This window comes from Enhydra lutris, unplaced genomic scaffold (genome assembly GCF_002288905.1).
Source record: "Enhydra lutris kenyoni isolate GAN:26980312 unplaced genomic scaffold, ASM228890v2 scaffoldscaffold66, whole genome shotgun sequence".
Taxonomy (NCBI): Eukaryota; Metazoa; Chordata; class Mammalia; order Carnivora; family Mustelidae; genus Enhydra; species Enhydra lutris.
The window spans coordinates 10,953,625-10,968,306 of NW_019154150.1; the positions used below are offsets into that span (position 1 = coordinate 10,953,625).

The 14,682-nt window shown below is 44.1% G+C and overlaps 1 protein-coding gene across 3 annotated transcripts in view; it reads left to right on the plus strand.

Annotated features, from left to right (window-relative positions):
• LOC111159135 (CTD small phosphatase like) overlaps positions 1-14,682 on the plus strand; it is a 115,895-nt gene that overhangs the window by 86,601 nt on the left and 14,612 nt on the right. For 2 of the 3 annotated variants that reach the window (XM_022521554.1, XM_022521556.1), the window contains exons 3-5: positions 3,324-3,356; positions 10,347-10,448; positions 13,778-13,834. In XM_022521554.1, coding sequence (XP_022377262.1) covers positions 3,324-3,356; positions 10,347-10,448; positions 13,778-13,834 — 192 coding nt within the window. The remainder of the gene's footprint in view (positions 1-3,323; positions 3,357-10,346; positions 10,449-13,777; positions 13,835-14,682) is intronic. The other variant, XM_022521557.1, reaches the window with a different exon arrangement.

Below are 14,682 nucleotides of genomic sequence, written 5' to 3' on the forward strand. Positions count from 1 at the left end.
AAAAAAAGAACGCCAAAAAAAAACAAACACTTGGTGTAAATATAAAAAAATTGGAAATTAGTTTTATTTGCATATGACATGATTATTTACATAGAAAACCCAAATACTTCAAAAATAGAATCATTGAAAGGTTTTGCTATGGTCCTCTTATATATGAAAAAATCTGCCATGTTTCTAGATAAGATTTAAATATATATAGAAGAATTGATATCTAAGAATAGGTGAGAAAATTTGGGGGAAAAATAATGAAAGATAAGTTGCTTTAACAGATGAAGCCTTATTACATTGGTACAGAAAAATATATTAGTGGAATTTATATGGTGAGATTCTACTATAAACCCTCTTGCAGCCCCAGATTCTAATATGTTCCCCCAGTGTGCTTTCCTCATACTCTGTCTCCCCCAATTTGAAAATAATTTTAGAGAATCTTTAGAGCATCACCATTAGCAAAAGGACCATGGTTGGTACCCTAGGTATGTAGAGGATAAAAGAGATGAATCAGTGCTGTCATAGTAAAAGCTCTATTTAAAATTAGTATTTGCCAGGGCACCTGGCTGGCTCAGCTCAGTCAGGCTGATCTTGGGGTTGTGAGTTTGAGCCCCACGTTGGGTATAGAGATTACTTAAAAATAAAATCTTTTAAAAAATAAATAAATAAAAATAGTACTTGCCTCGATGAAATGCCATGAGACAATGGTGGTGCAGCCCAACAGGTTTTCTGGAGTGGCTGGCTGTATATAGGGGAGAATAACGGCGTTTGAAGGCAGTTCCTTTGGCAGAGCTGAGCTGGACTCAGTGTTCATTCATAGACTTCCTTCACTTAATATTTATCAAAATGGCTGTTTAAAGAATAGAATTAACTCTGAGGGCACCTGGGTGGCTCAGTGGGTTAAGCCTCTGCCTTCAGCTCAGGTCATGATTCCAGGGTCCTGGGATCGAGCTCCGCATCGGGCTCTCTGCTCAGCAGGGAGCCTGCTTCCCTTTCTCTCTCTGCCTGCCTCCCTGCCTGCTTGTGATCTCTGTCTGTCAAATAAATAAATAAAATCTTAAAAAAAAAAATAAAGAATAGAATTAACTCTGAGTAATGCATCATTTGCCCTAACACTTGACTATTCAGTCTGTAAGACCAGACCCCACAGAACAAACCAGGGTCGAAGTGGGGCAGCCCAGGCCTGGAGGAGGACCCTCTGCCCTCCCTCTCATTCAGCTTGGTCTGGAACACGGAGCCCAGGCCATAAGTTGTGGAACCAGATTCAAGACCCGACTCTTTTGCTGGCCTCCAGCTCTCCCTGCCTCTTGGAACTCAGCAGGCCAGAGGCAGAGGGAAGGTTGTGGGTGGAATGCTATGGGTGGCCCCTAGGGTTCTGTCCACCCTACATATTCTCTTGAGCCTGGAGAAATGCTTCCGCAGCAGTGGCCTAGAGCAGCAGCCGTCGCCACCATCATACTTACAACCTGGATCTGCAGGCCAGTTGCCTAAGATAAACAGTTCCAAGGCCCTGGCTAGAAGCAAGAAGAAGTCAGCATCCAAAGGACCCCAGTGGCCAGGACCATGGAGGACTTTCTCAGGCAGAGGGCAGAGTAAAGGGATAGCAGGACACACTAATGTATGCATACCCCATCACACACACACACATACAAGCAAACTTCCAGGGTGATTTTCCTGCCCAAATATGTGGCCAGAGGAGCATCTTTGGTCCTAGCCCTTCAGATGTTTGTTACTCTTAGCTCTCCCTTCACTGATGCACTCGTCTTGTCTGAAGATGCATCTGTGTGGAGGGGCTGTTTGCAGCCTCCACTGGTGCAACAGTTCTCACTTGGAGATGATTTCCCTCCCTAGGGCACACTTGACAATGTCTGGAGACATTACAACTGGGCATTGTACTGGCATCCAGTGGGTAGAGGCCAAGGATGCTGTCGAGCATCCTACAACCCTCAGGATAGCACCCCCAGCAGAGTTATCAGGCCCAGAACATTGGTAGCCCTGGGGTTGAGAAACCCTCCTCTGTAGTGGCCCAGTGGGCCTGTGAGCTTCTGGTTAAAGTCTCCCCACCAAGAGCAGGTGTTGGGAGTAACATTACTTAAGAGCTTTGGAAATGAACTTCTCTGCGGAAGTCCTTAAAAACTAGGATTGGATTTGATTGTGCCGTCCTGTTGGAGAGCAGCACAGCTCTGCCTTGAATAATGGCAGAAGGGGTTTAGAACCTGAAGACAAGTCCCAAGTGTCCTGAAAAAGGAAAGAGCGTCAAGGTGGCCTTGAGAGGGAACAGTAGTTGCTATCACACTGCAGAGGTGGTAACTAGGGCTACAGACAATCAGGAAGTTGGTAAATGGCGCTTAGAGTCAGAGCAGAGCTCTGAAAGGTACCAGCCAGCTGTTGACAGTCAGGTTTGACCCCTTCCCATGAGAGCCTTGTTGCCAGTGAGCCCCTCAGTAAAGATGGACATACTGTTCACAAATCCTTCGGTGTCAGAGACTGGAAACAGTGTGTCTCCCCACCAGGAACTGTGATGCTACTCTTCATTGCCTCCTGTCACACCATCTAAAAAAGAAGAAACGCAGAAACTGGAAATGCTCAGTGGAGATAACAGAGAGAATGTGTTATTTTATTAGCATTTCGTAATGATGCTCAAATGAAATGTTTCCATCAACCAGCTTTGGAATGGCTGGCATTCGGAGGCTGAGGAATGGGTGAGGCCCCACCTTGGGGCCTGGATTTTCTTAACCCTCCCTGTGAGTACAGGTTTTGTTCCCCTTAAAGGGAACACTGTCTCCACGCCTGTGGCCTCAGGGGCAACCTCTTGAGCTTTGCCTTGTCCCCTCTGCCCAGTCCTCCTTTAGAAGAAGACCAGGAGAGGCCAGGGGCTTCTTCCTAACCTGATAAACTAGACTTCCTTTCCCTGCATACTGTATTGACTTGATGCTTAGTCTTCTTAGGGAAAAACTTGCTTAAAAGAAGAAATAAGCCAGTTATTAGAGGGATTAATGGATCAAAGTAATATATGGGCTTTGTTTTTATTTTTCAATTAAGGATTAAATTCCTGGGAGTAAGGGAGGCACCATTTAAATAAACAAGATTAATGAGCCTCAGGAACCCAGCCTTGGTTTGTCAGGGGAGGGAGTATCTAGGAGGCAGAGTGGAGCCCAGTGCCCTGACTGGAAAATCTGTGGGTTCCTCCTGTTCATTAAATACCACTAAGGTAGAGAGAACAGGAAATCATAGGGCTGCTGTACTCAAGAGTGCTTTGAAGTTTCTTTTGAGCATATGATCTACTTATTTCTCTTCAAACCTGACAATGATTTCTTTTTTTTCTTTTTCCTTAGGGTGACCAGAGGCAGGTCATTCCCATACCAAGTGTATGTATATTTATCCAATTTTATTCAAACATTCATAGAATCTTGTAGCTTTGGGCCTACTGATATAAAAGATATTTTGTAATGTTCTTGCATATGTTGAGTTTAGCATGTGATATAAACAGCTCTGTTCTGTTAAAAAATGAAGCTGCATTTTAAACTGTGAGCAGGAGGTTCTGTACAGAGTTTCCTTTCTCAGGAACAACAGGGGAACTAGCATCTACTAACCAACTTCTCACCTTTCCTTTCTTTCAGCAAAGGGCCTCCAGGCTAATAAGCTAAGGCAGCCTGCTACACTTCCCCACCCCAGCCCCTCAGCCCCAACTCCATAGCCCAGGAGAACATGCTTTTGGCCAGACATAGGCTTTTACGGCAGGCGCTCTCCCAGTGGGCTTGGTGAGCCCGTGGGCCGGCCATTTCTGACTTACTCAGCAGTGTTGGTAGCTTGGCCCTCCCTGGCTCTGAGATCAGAAAAAAAAAATTGCCCCAGTTGTATTCCCTGAACTTGCAGGACTCACCCCGACTCCTACAGGCTGGCTTTGCTCTAACTCTGTTCCAGCTGGGCACTCCCTTGGAGCACCACTTCTCTTTTCAGCCCTGGGATTTGGAAGAGTAGCTGCCCTAGTGTTCAGCACAGGCTGGACCCCCACCCTGCCCCGGACAACCGCTGTCTCCACTGTTCCTGCTCTGATAGCAGAACCACCTTGCCCGGGGCCAGACAGCAAGAAACAGACCAGGGACTGACTCAGAAGAAACTTTCACTTGAGATGTCTTTGTCAAACAAGACCATTGAAACAGCCCTGTGTCCTTAGAGAACTGGGTTTTAAAAGATGTCCGTAAATGGATACTTTTATCCATAAAGTGTCTCTGATTCAAATTGTTTGACTCAAATCTGTTCATCTAACTTACCATGGACTTCTTCACATATTATCTGGGAACATCCAGACACAACTTTGAGAAAAACCAGTGCTATGGGAGTATCACAGGTAAGGGGAAAGCTGCTGTCAGAAGTAGTACGTTGCCCCCCAGTTTTTTGAAAATTTCATTTTTCTCAGGACTTCAGCTCTGCATTAACTAGTTTTAAGGGTTTGTGAGATGGTTCTGACTTGGCCAGCACGCCTGGAGGTTGGACTTTGTCAGGAAAACTGACTTTAACCCAAAAAAATGGATCAAGCAGCAGGACCTCTTATCCAGTGTTTGAGTGGGATACCCAGTGGATTGATACCAGAGGTGTCCTTTTAACCTTTATACAGAGTAGTTTCAAACATTTTTCCTGCAAAGTTACCTATGTTAAGCAGGTGACAGCAGCTTTCCCCTTACCTGCGATACTCCCATAGCGCTGGTTTTTCTCAAAGTTCATTAAGTGCCAAACCAGGCGTTTCTCAGGATAGAATTCTACTGAGGAAAATGACCCTTTCCCCACAAATTTTGACACATTCTAGAATCCCAGAATGAAATAGCCAAGGGGAAAAAGATCCCTTGTATAATTTAGTGCAGGGTTAGATCAGTAAACTGCTGACTCCTTCCTACAAATGAGAGACTCTAGGTCAGGCCTTGTAAGTCTCTGAAATATCTTGCAGAAGAACAAAGCCTTGCTAAAGTAACTTGCATCCCTGAATGATTTCCTCCAGAAAAGTAGATCTACTGATGGGCTCAGTATGATTTGCACTGCCTGCTTAGTATGCACAGCTGAACCCAAGTCCATCTAGAGGCCAGCTCAGCCTCAGAATTCGAGCCTTGGGATCCCCTGCGGAATCTGTACCAATCTGTCAAGGCTGCACTTCACATTAACAGAGTAGCCCTGCCCTTTCTGGGTCACAGGGGACTGGTCAGGGAGCCTGTGCAAGCTTGGGGTGCTGTATCATGGGAAATATGAAAATCCAGGCTTGTGCTAATCCCAAACCAGAGCCTCTAGCCTCCTGAAAGCTATTCCAGGCCCTGAAGGTGAAAGGTGCCCTCAAGCCTGTGGGTGCCCAGACTAGTTCCAGCTGGAGCACCCCCTCCATTTCTGCTTCCCCCCATACCCGTCTTGTTTCATTTTCATGCTACTCTGTTTACATGTGCAGCTTTGGTCTTTTGGTTTTTTACTAAGCAATAATTGAAGCTCATAGTTTTAAAAAATAAAGAATAAAGCAGAAAAAAAAAAAATTCCCCACGTGGTCCCACTCTCTGGAATAACAACTTTCAATATTTGTTATGGATTCTTCCAGAAATCTAAATAAACACTACTTGTTTAGATTATTAATATCAGATCTTTTTTCTAATATAAACATTTAATGCTATAAAGTTATCTCTAAGGGGTGCTTTGGTGGCTCAGTCATTAAGTATCTGCCTTTGGCTCGGGTCATGATCCCAGGGTCCTGGGATCCAGCCCTGCATCAGGCTCCCTGCTTGGCAGGAAGCCTGCTTCTCCCTCTCCCACTCCCCTTGCTTGTGTTCCCTTTCTCTCTCTGTCTCTCTCTCTCTCTCTCTTAAATAAATAAATAAAATCTAAAAAAAAAAGTTATCTCTAAGACTTTATCTACATCCCCCAAATTTTATGTTGTATTTTTCAGTTTTGTTCACACAAATAAGGAATTTGCAAGATGTTTTTTGCTTTAAACAATATACCTTGAACCTCTTTCCAAATATTCGTGCATTGTGAGTGATCTACCTCCTTCTTTCACTTGTCCTTCGTGGCATTTACTTTGTTTCTTCTTCTGGACTATTGCAAATACTTGGAATATTCCTGTGCACGTATGTTTATGGACCTGAGTTACAGCATCTGTTGTGATCCTTTCCTAATTGTGGAAATGCTAGATCAAAGGATATCTCTTACATTCTGGGTAGATTAAAGCCAGATTGTCCTCTGAAAGCCTAATTTATGTTCCCCCCAGGAGTGTGTGGGATTGCCCATTCCCTTACCAAAAATGATGATAATCAAATATTTAATCTTTGCTGATCTGTAAGTGAAGAATGGTATATCGATTCATAGCTCTGATTTGCATTTCTTTATGAATGAGGATGAATATTTTTTCACAAGTTTATTATTTATATGTCTTTCTTCTTCCCTGTTAATTTCTTCTGTATGTTCTTCTGTTACCTTTTTCAATTTCAAGGAAATTAGGACTTTCCTCCAAATTTATGGTATATCTTTTGGCCTTGGTTATAATCATTTTGGCCACAAAGAAGTTTAATTTTATAGAGGCAAATGCGTTAATCTTATCCTTTATGACTCCAGAATTTTATGTCATGCTCTTAGAAAGATCTCCCCACTCTATCACTGTGAGCCATATTTTCTTCTAGTACTTTAATGGTTTTATCTCTACACTGAAATCTGTGACCCATCTAGAATTCATGTTGGTGGAAGGCGTGAAGTAATGATTCAGCTTTATTTCCTTTTCCAAGTGGCAGGGCAGTTGTCTCAACACCATTTATTGATTAATCCAGCTTTTATACCCCTCTTGAAAATGACAACTTTATCTGGATTTGACATTAAACATTCCACTCAGTAACTTTGGCCTCCCAGATGTAAGCTGGGATTTGCGGCCCTCCACACATCTTACTGGAAGCCTCGTGGGCTGTTCAGTGAAAGCCAGATATTGAAGGGTAAGGAAAAGAAGCAGAGGGACAGGTTGAGAACCCCCTGAAGGTTGGGTGGTCATGGCTGAAGGTGAGCACTCAGATGATTCAGCCCCAGCGAGGAATGGGGCTGTGAGCCGATTCCTCCTGTGCCCTCTCTCGCATGAATCTCACTCCACCCTGACACCCACCACACGTGGTCACAGTGCAGCTGAGCCGTAAAAGTGCTGAAAGGGGAGAAGAGAAACGTGTTTACTAATGGTGTCTGCTGTTTACCTGAGCTTTTAGTAAACAATAGCATACTTTTTTCTACCAAACCTTATGAAGAACCCATCGGCGGAAACAACGATTGGAATGAAAGACAGCCTAGGGTTTCCTTCGCCCCCTCCCACGGAGGCCCTGAGATCTCTGCCCTCAGCTCTGTGGCTGAGGGAGCCCATCAGGCGAACTCTGAGCCTGAGGACTCTTATGGACAAAAACGCCAATCTGATGTGCCAAGAAGAGAGTGAGTAGGGTGGTACTTGAAAGAACCTTAGAGTTAACTGTTCCTGGCTGCCAGTTCACTACCAAGGATGGGAAACTCCAGACCTCTCTCCAGGAAGAGAACTGGAATGAATGCCCTTCCCAAACCTTGGATGGCAAGCCAAGGTTCCTTCCTTCTCCCCTCCCCCACCATGTTTGCCCTCTGCCTCCACCCCATCCATCCCCCTGGCAATGCCCTCCATGTGCTTTGGAGCAAGAGAGCCAGCTCTTCTTGATAGAACTGGTGTTCCTCTGTTCTCCGGTTCTGTGATGGCCTGAGAGGAAATTTGCCTCAGGGCGTTTTTATTTACTAATTCAAGCATCACCTGAACAGATGAGTTGAAGTAACAAAGCACTGTTGCAATTCTGTACGGTCCTTGCATGTACCAAGGACACAGCTGTCCAGAAGAATTCTTACCAGTGGTCTGAAGAATTTGCATTAGTCTAAAGCCAAGCTCTCAAGAAGCTGTGTGTACTTAGGAAGCGGGCTGAGGATTAATGGAACCCTCCCGGCCCGTTGCCCCCAGCTCGGCCTTGCTCTCTGCAGCACAAATGCTAGATCCGTGGCTTGCTTAAGAGGACTCTCACCCTTCTCCCTCTTTTCTCTCTTTCAGTAGTACTGTGAGGCCTTTTCTGTACTGTTAGCTCAAAGAATGCTTGCAAAGTGTGGGTTAAATATGCTAAGAAAGTAATTTTTTATTCTCAGGTTTGGAAAATAACTGAGCCACTTTTGGCAGATCTTTGATGTTTTCAGATCTGCTAGGGATAGAATTTCTAGAGCCTTATTTTCCAGGCTAGCAATTACATAAAGTGAAAATGTTGTTTAGTATATAAACGCATTGAGAAAGGACTGGACAGATATACACTGAACTAAGAAGAGGGGCACCTGGGGAGAGGAATGGGGAAAAGGGAAATAGTTGTCTGTTACATGTCTGTATTCTTTACAATGAGAATGTGTTTTTATTACATAATTGTGTAATCAAAAATTAAAACAAATTTTATTCTAGTCCCAGGCATGCTTTCTGCTATGGCCCCAACAACAGAAATAACTCAAATCCTCTTTATTATGTTCGGTTACAGAGCTCATCGTGCCCTGCCTTTTTAAAACGCTTTTGCAAAACTTCTTCTTGCAAGTTTAATTTTTCCAGCCACCTGCTTGCTTGCTGGTTTATAATGGAGGACAGAGTCCTTTCTAGGACTCCAGATCCCATGCCCTGTGTCTAAGGCACATCTCCCAGGCCACTTACAGTATTGGGTGAGATATACTGCTTGGTGAACTTTAATTAGAGCCAAGGGAGTTGGAGGCCATGAAGGCTTTTTCTTCTGGATGATGCTGGACAGGAGGAAATACCCACACTCTCTGGAGGGAGCCCCTGTAGAATTAGAACCACCACACGCAGCCTCACCCCACCAGCCCGGACAAGGTGGTCATCACACTTGCAGATTTACCTGCCCTGTCGACTTCCTGTGTTACATTCACTACTGAAGCAGCAAAGTCCAGAATTAACTCTGGATCCTTGACTTATGTTCACTTTAACCTCCCCCCACGATCAGAAAAAGGAAATACCCATTGAAAAGGGAATAATTCTTGATTTCTTTTTTTTCTTTTGTCTTGTTTTTTTTTGTTTTGGGGGTTTTTATTTGTTTTAAAAATCTAAATTGTCTGTTCTTCAGTGGCTAGAGACACCTTTTTTGGTGTGTTTTGTTTTGCACTAAATATTGAACAGAGAGAGCTTGACCTTCCCAGGATAGAAAATTAGCTGTTTAACACTAGCTACGAACACCACAAAGTAAACTAAGAAACTTCAGTCATTTCTAGAATGAGGCAAGGCCCAAAGAAATAAATCTAAATCAAGAAGGAGGTTGGCTGAAGATATCTGGCCGTTTATTAGCTCTTTACAACCTCTTTATCACAAGATTAGATTCAGCCACTACCAAGATATAAATAGGTTTTCTGATTAGCACACAGCATGTGGATTGAAGTAGAACGTCCAGACACTGAGAATCCAACGGGTAACAGTGTCACGCTCGCTCAGTGTGAATATTACCGTGGGGCAGACCCCAGACAGAGCACTTTACCTCGACCACTTTTACTTCTGTTTCCTGTTACTGAAACTCACTTTGGATTGCATTTTGCTGGTGGGTCTATAGGTACTCTTCAAGTTCCTGAAAGTTTTAGTCATTAAAACAAAACACACTGTGGTTCCTATATAGCTTTAAAATATACTTCTGTAACACGGTGAATTTCAGACAGAATATGACCCCAGTAAATGGGCCTGGAAGTAGAAGAGTAGCTAGTAGGATCTAACATTTGTTTTTGCGTAGCCCATTTTAACTATTACAGTAGCCGCCATATATGTGCCAGGCAGAATGCTGGGGGCTTTACCACAGTTAGAGTCGATAACAACCTTCCATGGTAGATGTTACTATCCCAACTCACTGCCAAGAAAGAGACAGAGTTGATACTTGGACCCTGGCTTGTCTGGTTCCAAAGCCAAGGCCTTCAAATAGCCATTCAGACAATGGCACAATATTTGTTAAAACTTCAGTGGCAAACAACCCAGTCCTATTGTTTTTAATAAAATTCCATGATGGGGGGTGGCTCAGTTGTTAAGTGTCTGCCTTTGGCTCAGGTCATGATCGCAGGGTCCTGGGGTCAAGCTCCACATCGGGCTCCCTGCTTCTCCTTCTCCCACTCCCCCTGCTTGTGTTCTCTCTCTCACTGTGTCTCTCTCTGTCAAATAAATAAAATCTTAGAAAAATAAAAATAAAATTCTGTGATGTGCTTAATCAGGCATATATACGTTTGCTCTCATTTAACCCTTATTGATATAATATATAATAAAGGCATTGGTTTGTCTTTTACATAAAGGTAATAATACTGTTTGTTTGTTTTTTTTTTCATTTTAGCCCCCAGCTAAATACCTCCTTCCAGAGGTGACGGTGCTTGACTATGGAAAGAAATGTGTGGTCATTGATTTAGATGAAACATTGGTGCACAGTTCATTTAAGGTAAATCAACAAAGAAAGCCATCCATGATCTTCGTGATTCCGTCACAGTTGTATTGGAAAGGGAAAATAAAAAGGATGACATTTTGTGGCTGTTGGTGTAGAACTTCCCTGTGCATGAAGAAATACCAAGAACAGTCGCTTATTAACTCTGGTGAACATTAACTCGAGTAGTTGACTGTTCCATAGTTAGTTTGGGGGAAAATGCTGGGCTGCCAGTGTCACTAAGACCTCATTCTTACTTATGAGAGTAGAGTTTTCCAACCCTCCAACCCCTGCAGAAGTACTGTTCAGGTGGCAAAAGGCAGTCAGTACCCTGTGCCCCAGGACACTGCTGTGTATTTGTCAAGGTAGCCAGAGTGCTCTATGTTTTACTGGGCAGGGCAGGAGAGGCACTGTTAAACTGTCAAGCAACCTGCTATCTTGGAAGTTTTCCCAGACCAGTTCTTGAAAGATGTCCAACTCTGAAGAAGACTTCCAGAGTGACAGCATCTGGGATTTGAGCTTTTTCATGAGAAGAGGTTGCTGGGTGTTTTGGGTTTTGTGTGTGTGTGTGTGTTTTTTTTTTTTTTATAAACGTCATAGTTCAATGAGTATCCATCCACAAGCACGACTTCTCTCCTGAAAGGGGCGGGGCTTTAGTGATGTCACAGGAAGCATCACACCACCGGCTTCCTTCTGTCCCTTTCCTCACTGCACTCCTTGCCAGAATGACAGCAAAAATTACAGATTCCCAGAGGGCGACCATGTGGAAACAGCTGTGGCTACACTATTAAGAAGTGACTTTGTGAACCATTTTTCCATTTTTTGAAATGAAACAAGTTGTTTAAAAGAGGCAAATGATGGAAAGGTTTGGGAATAGGAGGTTCCAGGGGAAGAAGTAGGATCCTGGTCCTACTTTCCCTTGGGGTATTTCTGGAGATGAAACTGCTGCACTATCACTGGCCAGTTAGACCCCATTCCTTCTTTTATCCCCAGCCCTCAACTCCCCTTGCTTTGCTGAGAGATGTGAAAGGCACCACCCATGGTGGGGTATGTGTCCCACGTGAACCACAGTCATTCCCTGACTATTGTATTGGGAAGTGGAAGAGCCATCAAATTGACCCGAAGACCTTTCTGTCAGAAACACCCTCCTTGTGCCTGCTTCTCACTGAACAGAAGCCTTCCTTAACAGGACAAGGCCAGGCAGTTGTCTGTGAGTCCTTTGGGAAAGTGGAGCAGGTGCCACACTTAGTCTAGCAATGGGAAATGACCTGCCTAGCCACTGCGGCCTGGAGGTGTTACTTCCTTCCCCAGCAGCTTGAGGGCCCTTCCAGGATTGGTCCCATGGCAGTCATGACCTTGTGCCCCAGCTCAGCTCTGCACAGCATCAGAAGCCTTTTCTTGCCTATGGGCAAGTCACTCAGGACTTTTCAAATCCCTCAGGAGGAAAGTCCTTTGGAGCAGGGGTCATTTGCCATTTCAGCCTACATGGCTTCCTCCCAACACTGGCCAGACTGCCTGGGGTCACGGACAGTTCCTTTCTCCAAAGTTAGGCCTGCTCAGAGGGCATTATACCACAAGCTGATGGGAACAGCATCTCTTCATCTCTTTGCTCCCCGGCCTGCCTATATTTGCAAGCAGGAAATTCTTTGTTGTGTGGGTTTTTTAATTCAAGTATACTGCACATACAGAGTTGTGTTAGTTTCAGGTACATGACATAATGATTCGGCAAAATTCTATATATTTCTCCGTGCTCATCAAGATACATGTCCTCTTAATCCCCTTTATCTGTTTCACCCATCCTCCCCTCCTCCCCTCTGGCAGCCACCTTTAGTGTATGGTTTTTAGTATTCTGGGCATTTCAGAGGCCTCTCCTTAAAAATGTACAGTGGTACGACACACAGGCTCTTAAACCCAGGGGAAGAACCGTGGCTTGGCATGGCCCCCTTTACACCAGCACGTGAAAAGAGACTGAGGCTCAGGCTTGGTCCGAACTGGGGAACGGTTTTTCTTTTTTAATGTACTCTGTGGAGTATGATATCACAATATGCTAATAACTTTTCAGAGTTTCTGCCTTCAATCTTGTGTTTTTTACCATGATTTTGTATTTTCGTTATAGAATTATAAAATACCAAACTTATCATCCTTAGCCTTCCAACCACAGGAGTGAATAAATTGTAATCTTAAACCTCAGGTGCTCTACTGAGTCCTTAAGAACAGTTCTGCAATCTAGAATTTTCTACATTTTCAGTTTACTTATCAAAGAACAGTGTGTGTGTGTTGTGATGGGCTTAAAGGCAGATCCCAGTTCAGATTCTGACCAGAGACTCGGTAATACACACCCCTGTCCACACTCCCTGCCCCCTGGCCACCACATACATGCTCTTCTCCCCCTCTCTCTCCTACTTGTCCCAGGGGTTTGCATTCTGATTCTCTGGGCCCTGTTCATCTGAGTAGTTTCCACCTCATTCATGGAATTCCATTAAGAACTGTATGTAAGCCCAGCAGTGACTTACACAGGCACTGCCAAAGTATATTTGGATTTTAAGTGTCATTAATATTGTCAAAGAGTTCCTTTAAGTATGCTGAAGTTTATGGGTGTGCTCGGCATTGTGTTACTTAGAGCAGAGCAGTCTAGGGTGGGCTGGCTCTCCCCACTGCTCAGGGCAGGAGCTGGTGCCGGGCAAGGCTGAAATCACTGATGCTTGGGACTGATGGAGCCATGGGCACTCAATGGACCCGTTACTATAGCTGTGGAAGAGAGGAGAAGCCGAGGTTGAGAGGGAAGGAGCCTGCCCACAGTCATGGCTTGTGGCCTCTGACTTCAGCCCCACGTCTCTGTGGCCCTGTTTTGTGTCCATGTGCTCAGCATCTCCTGCCGAGCAGCCCATCACAGGGCAGCCTGCATCTGTGGGTCCAGTGCAAATCATTCTCCCCCATGTAGCGCCATCCTTTGGGACCATCAGGCTCTCACCTTCTCCCCCTGGTGGCCAGCAGTGGTTCCGCACCATCCTGGCAGGGCTCTAGGCAAGAGTTGGGCTCTCTGAGAATCCCCATTCCCTGGCTAGATTGCCCAACCCTTTGTCGTTTAGGCCAGGAAGATAATAGAGAGGTTGGACCAAGATGCTGAAAAGGTAAGGATACTCGGAACAGAAAAAAATGTGCTTTCCTGCTTGTGCTTAGGGAACCTGCTTGTGCTTTAAGGAACCAAAGCATACTTGAACATCCTTTGCCTGAACTGTTTTTTCCAATGATAAAAACATTGGTCCAGGCAAGCTTTATTCTTACTAAAGTTTCCAATTTTATTTTATTCTTTCAGATGTAGTAATTATCATTTCTTTTCTCTCTAGCCTATTAGTAATGCTGATTTTATTGTTCCGGTTGAAATCGATGGAACTATACATCAGGTAAGAAATCAAAGCTAAATCTGAGTTTCAATTAGCAGTTTTTAGTAATTACATTTCCTGTGAACTTACACCTAAATTCCCATTTCATCAATAATTTTATGACTGAATCAAAAGGGAGCAGGCTTTGTAAAATAAATACAATGGTTTTCTGCTTTTTTCACTCAGATGAATTTCTTTTGTACTGAGTTTATAAGGGAAACTAAAATCTGTAGATATTAGATGTGGTTGCAAGTTCAAATAGTTCTTTGATTTGATTCAGACTTTTAGAAGTGCCCATATCCCCCGCTGGCCTGGCTTGATGGTCTAATTAACTTCCTCATTGTAAGTGCTCTTGGATACTCTCCTAGCAGGCAACAGGAAAATGCCACAAATCACCCATTTATGGGCGAATCTTGGGAAAGGGTGTCCATTTTCAATGCCAGCCACTCCGGACTGATTTTTCACTCCTACATCGTGTTCTCCAGTGAATCTTTAGCAAAATCCCAACCCAGAGGATGAAGAGGGAAGGGTGTGTTTTCAGATCCGAAGGCAAATTTGAATAAAGATGCCCTAGTTAATTGGCATGCATCTTTGTACTGGTATTTTTTCTCCTTATCTGCATGATGGTTCTCCAGGAATAGCTTCATTTATGAACATATTGGAACATTGTAGGAAAACTAGCCTTGGAGGTTGAGAAGTGGGGGAGATTTTTGTCAGGTTTTCCACAGGGATGGTCTGACCATCTTCCTTGTCAACCCCAGGGTCTTAAAGGGGCAGTCTCTGGCCGGATGTGTTTATATCCCAGGAAGGAAAATCTCTCTTGGTGCTTGAGCCATTTTAAAAGGATATCTTTCCTTAATGATGCCAGT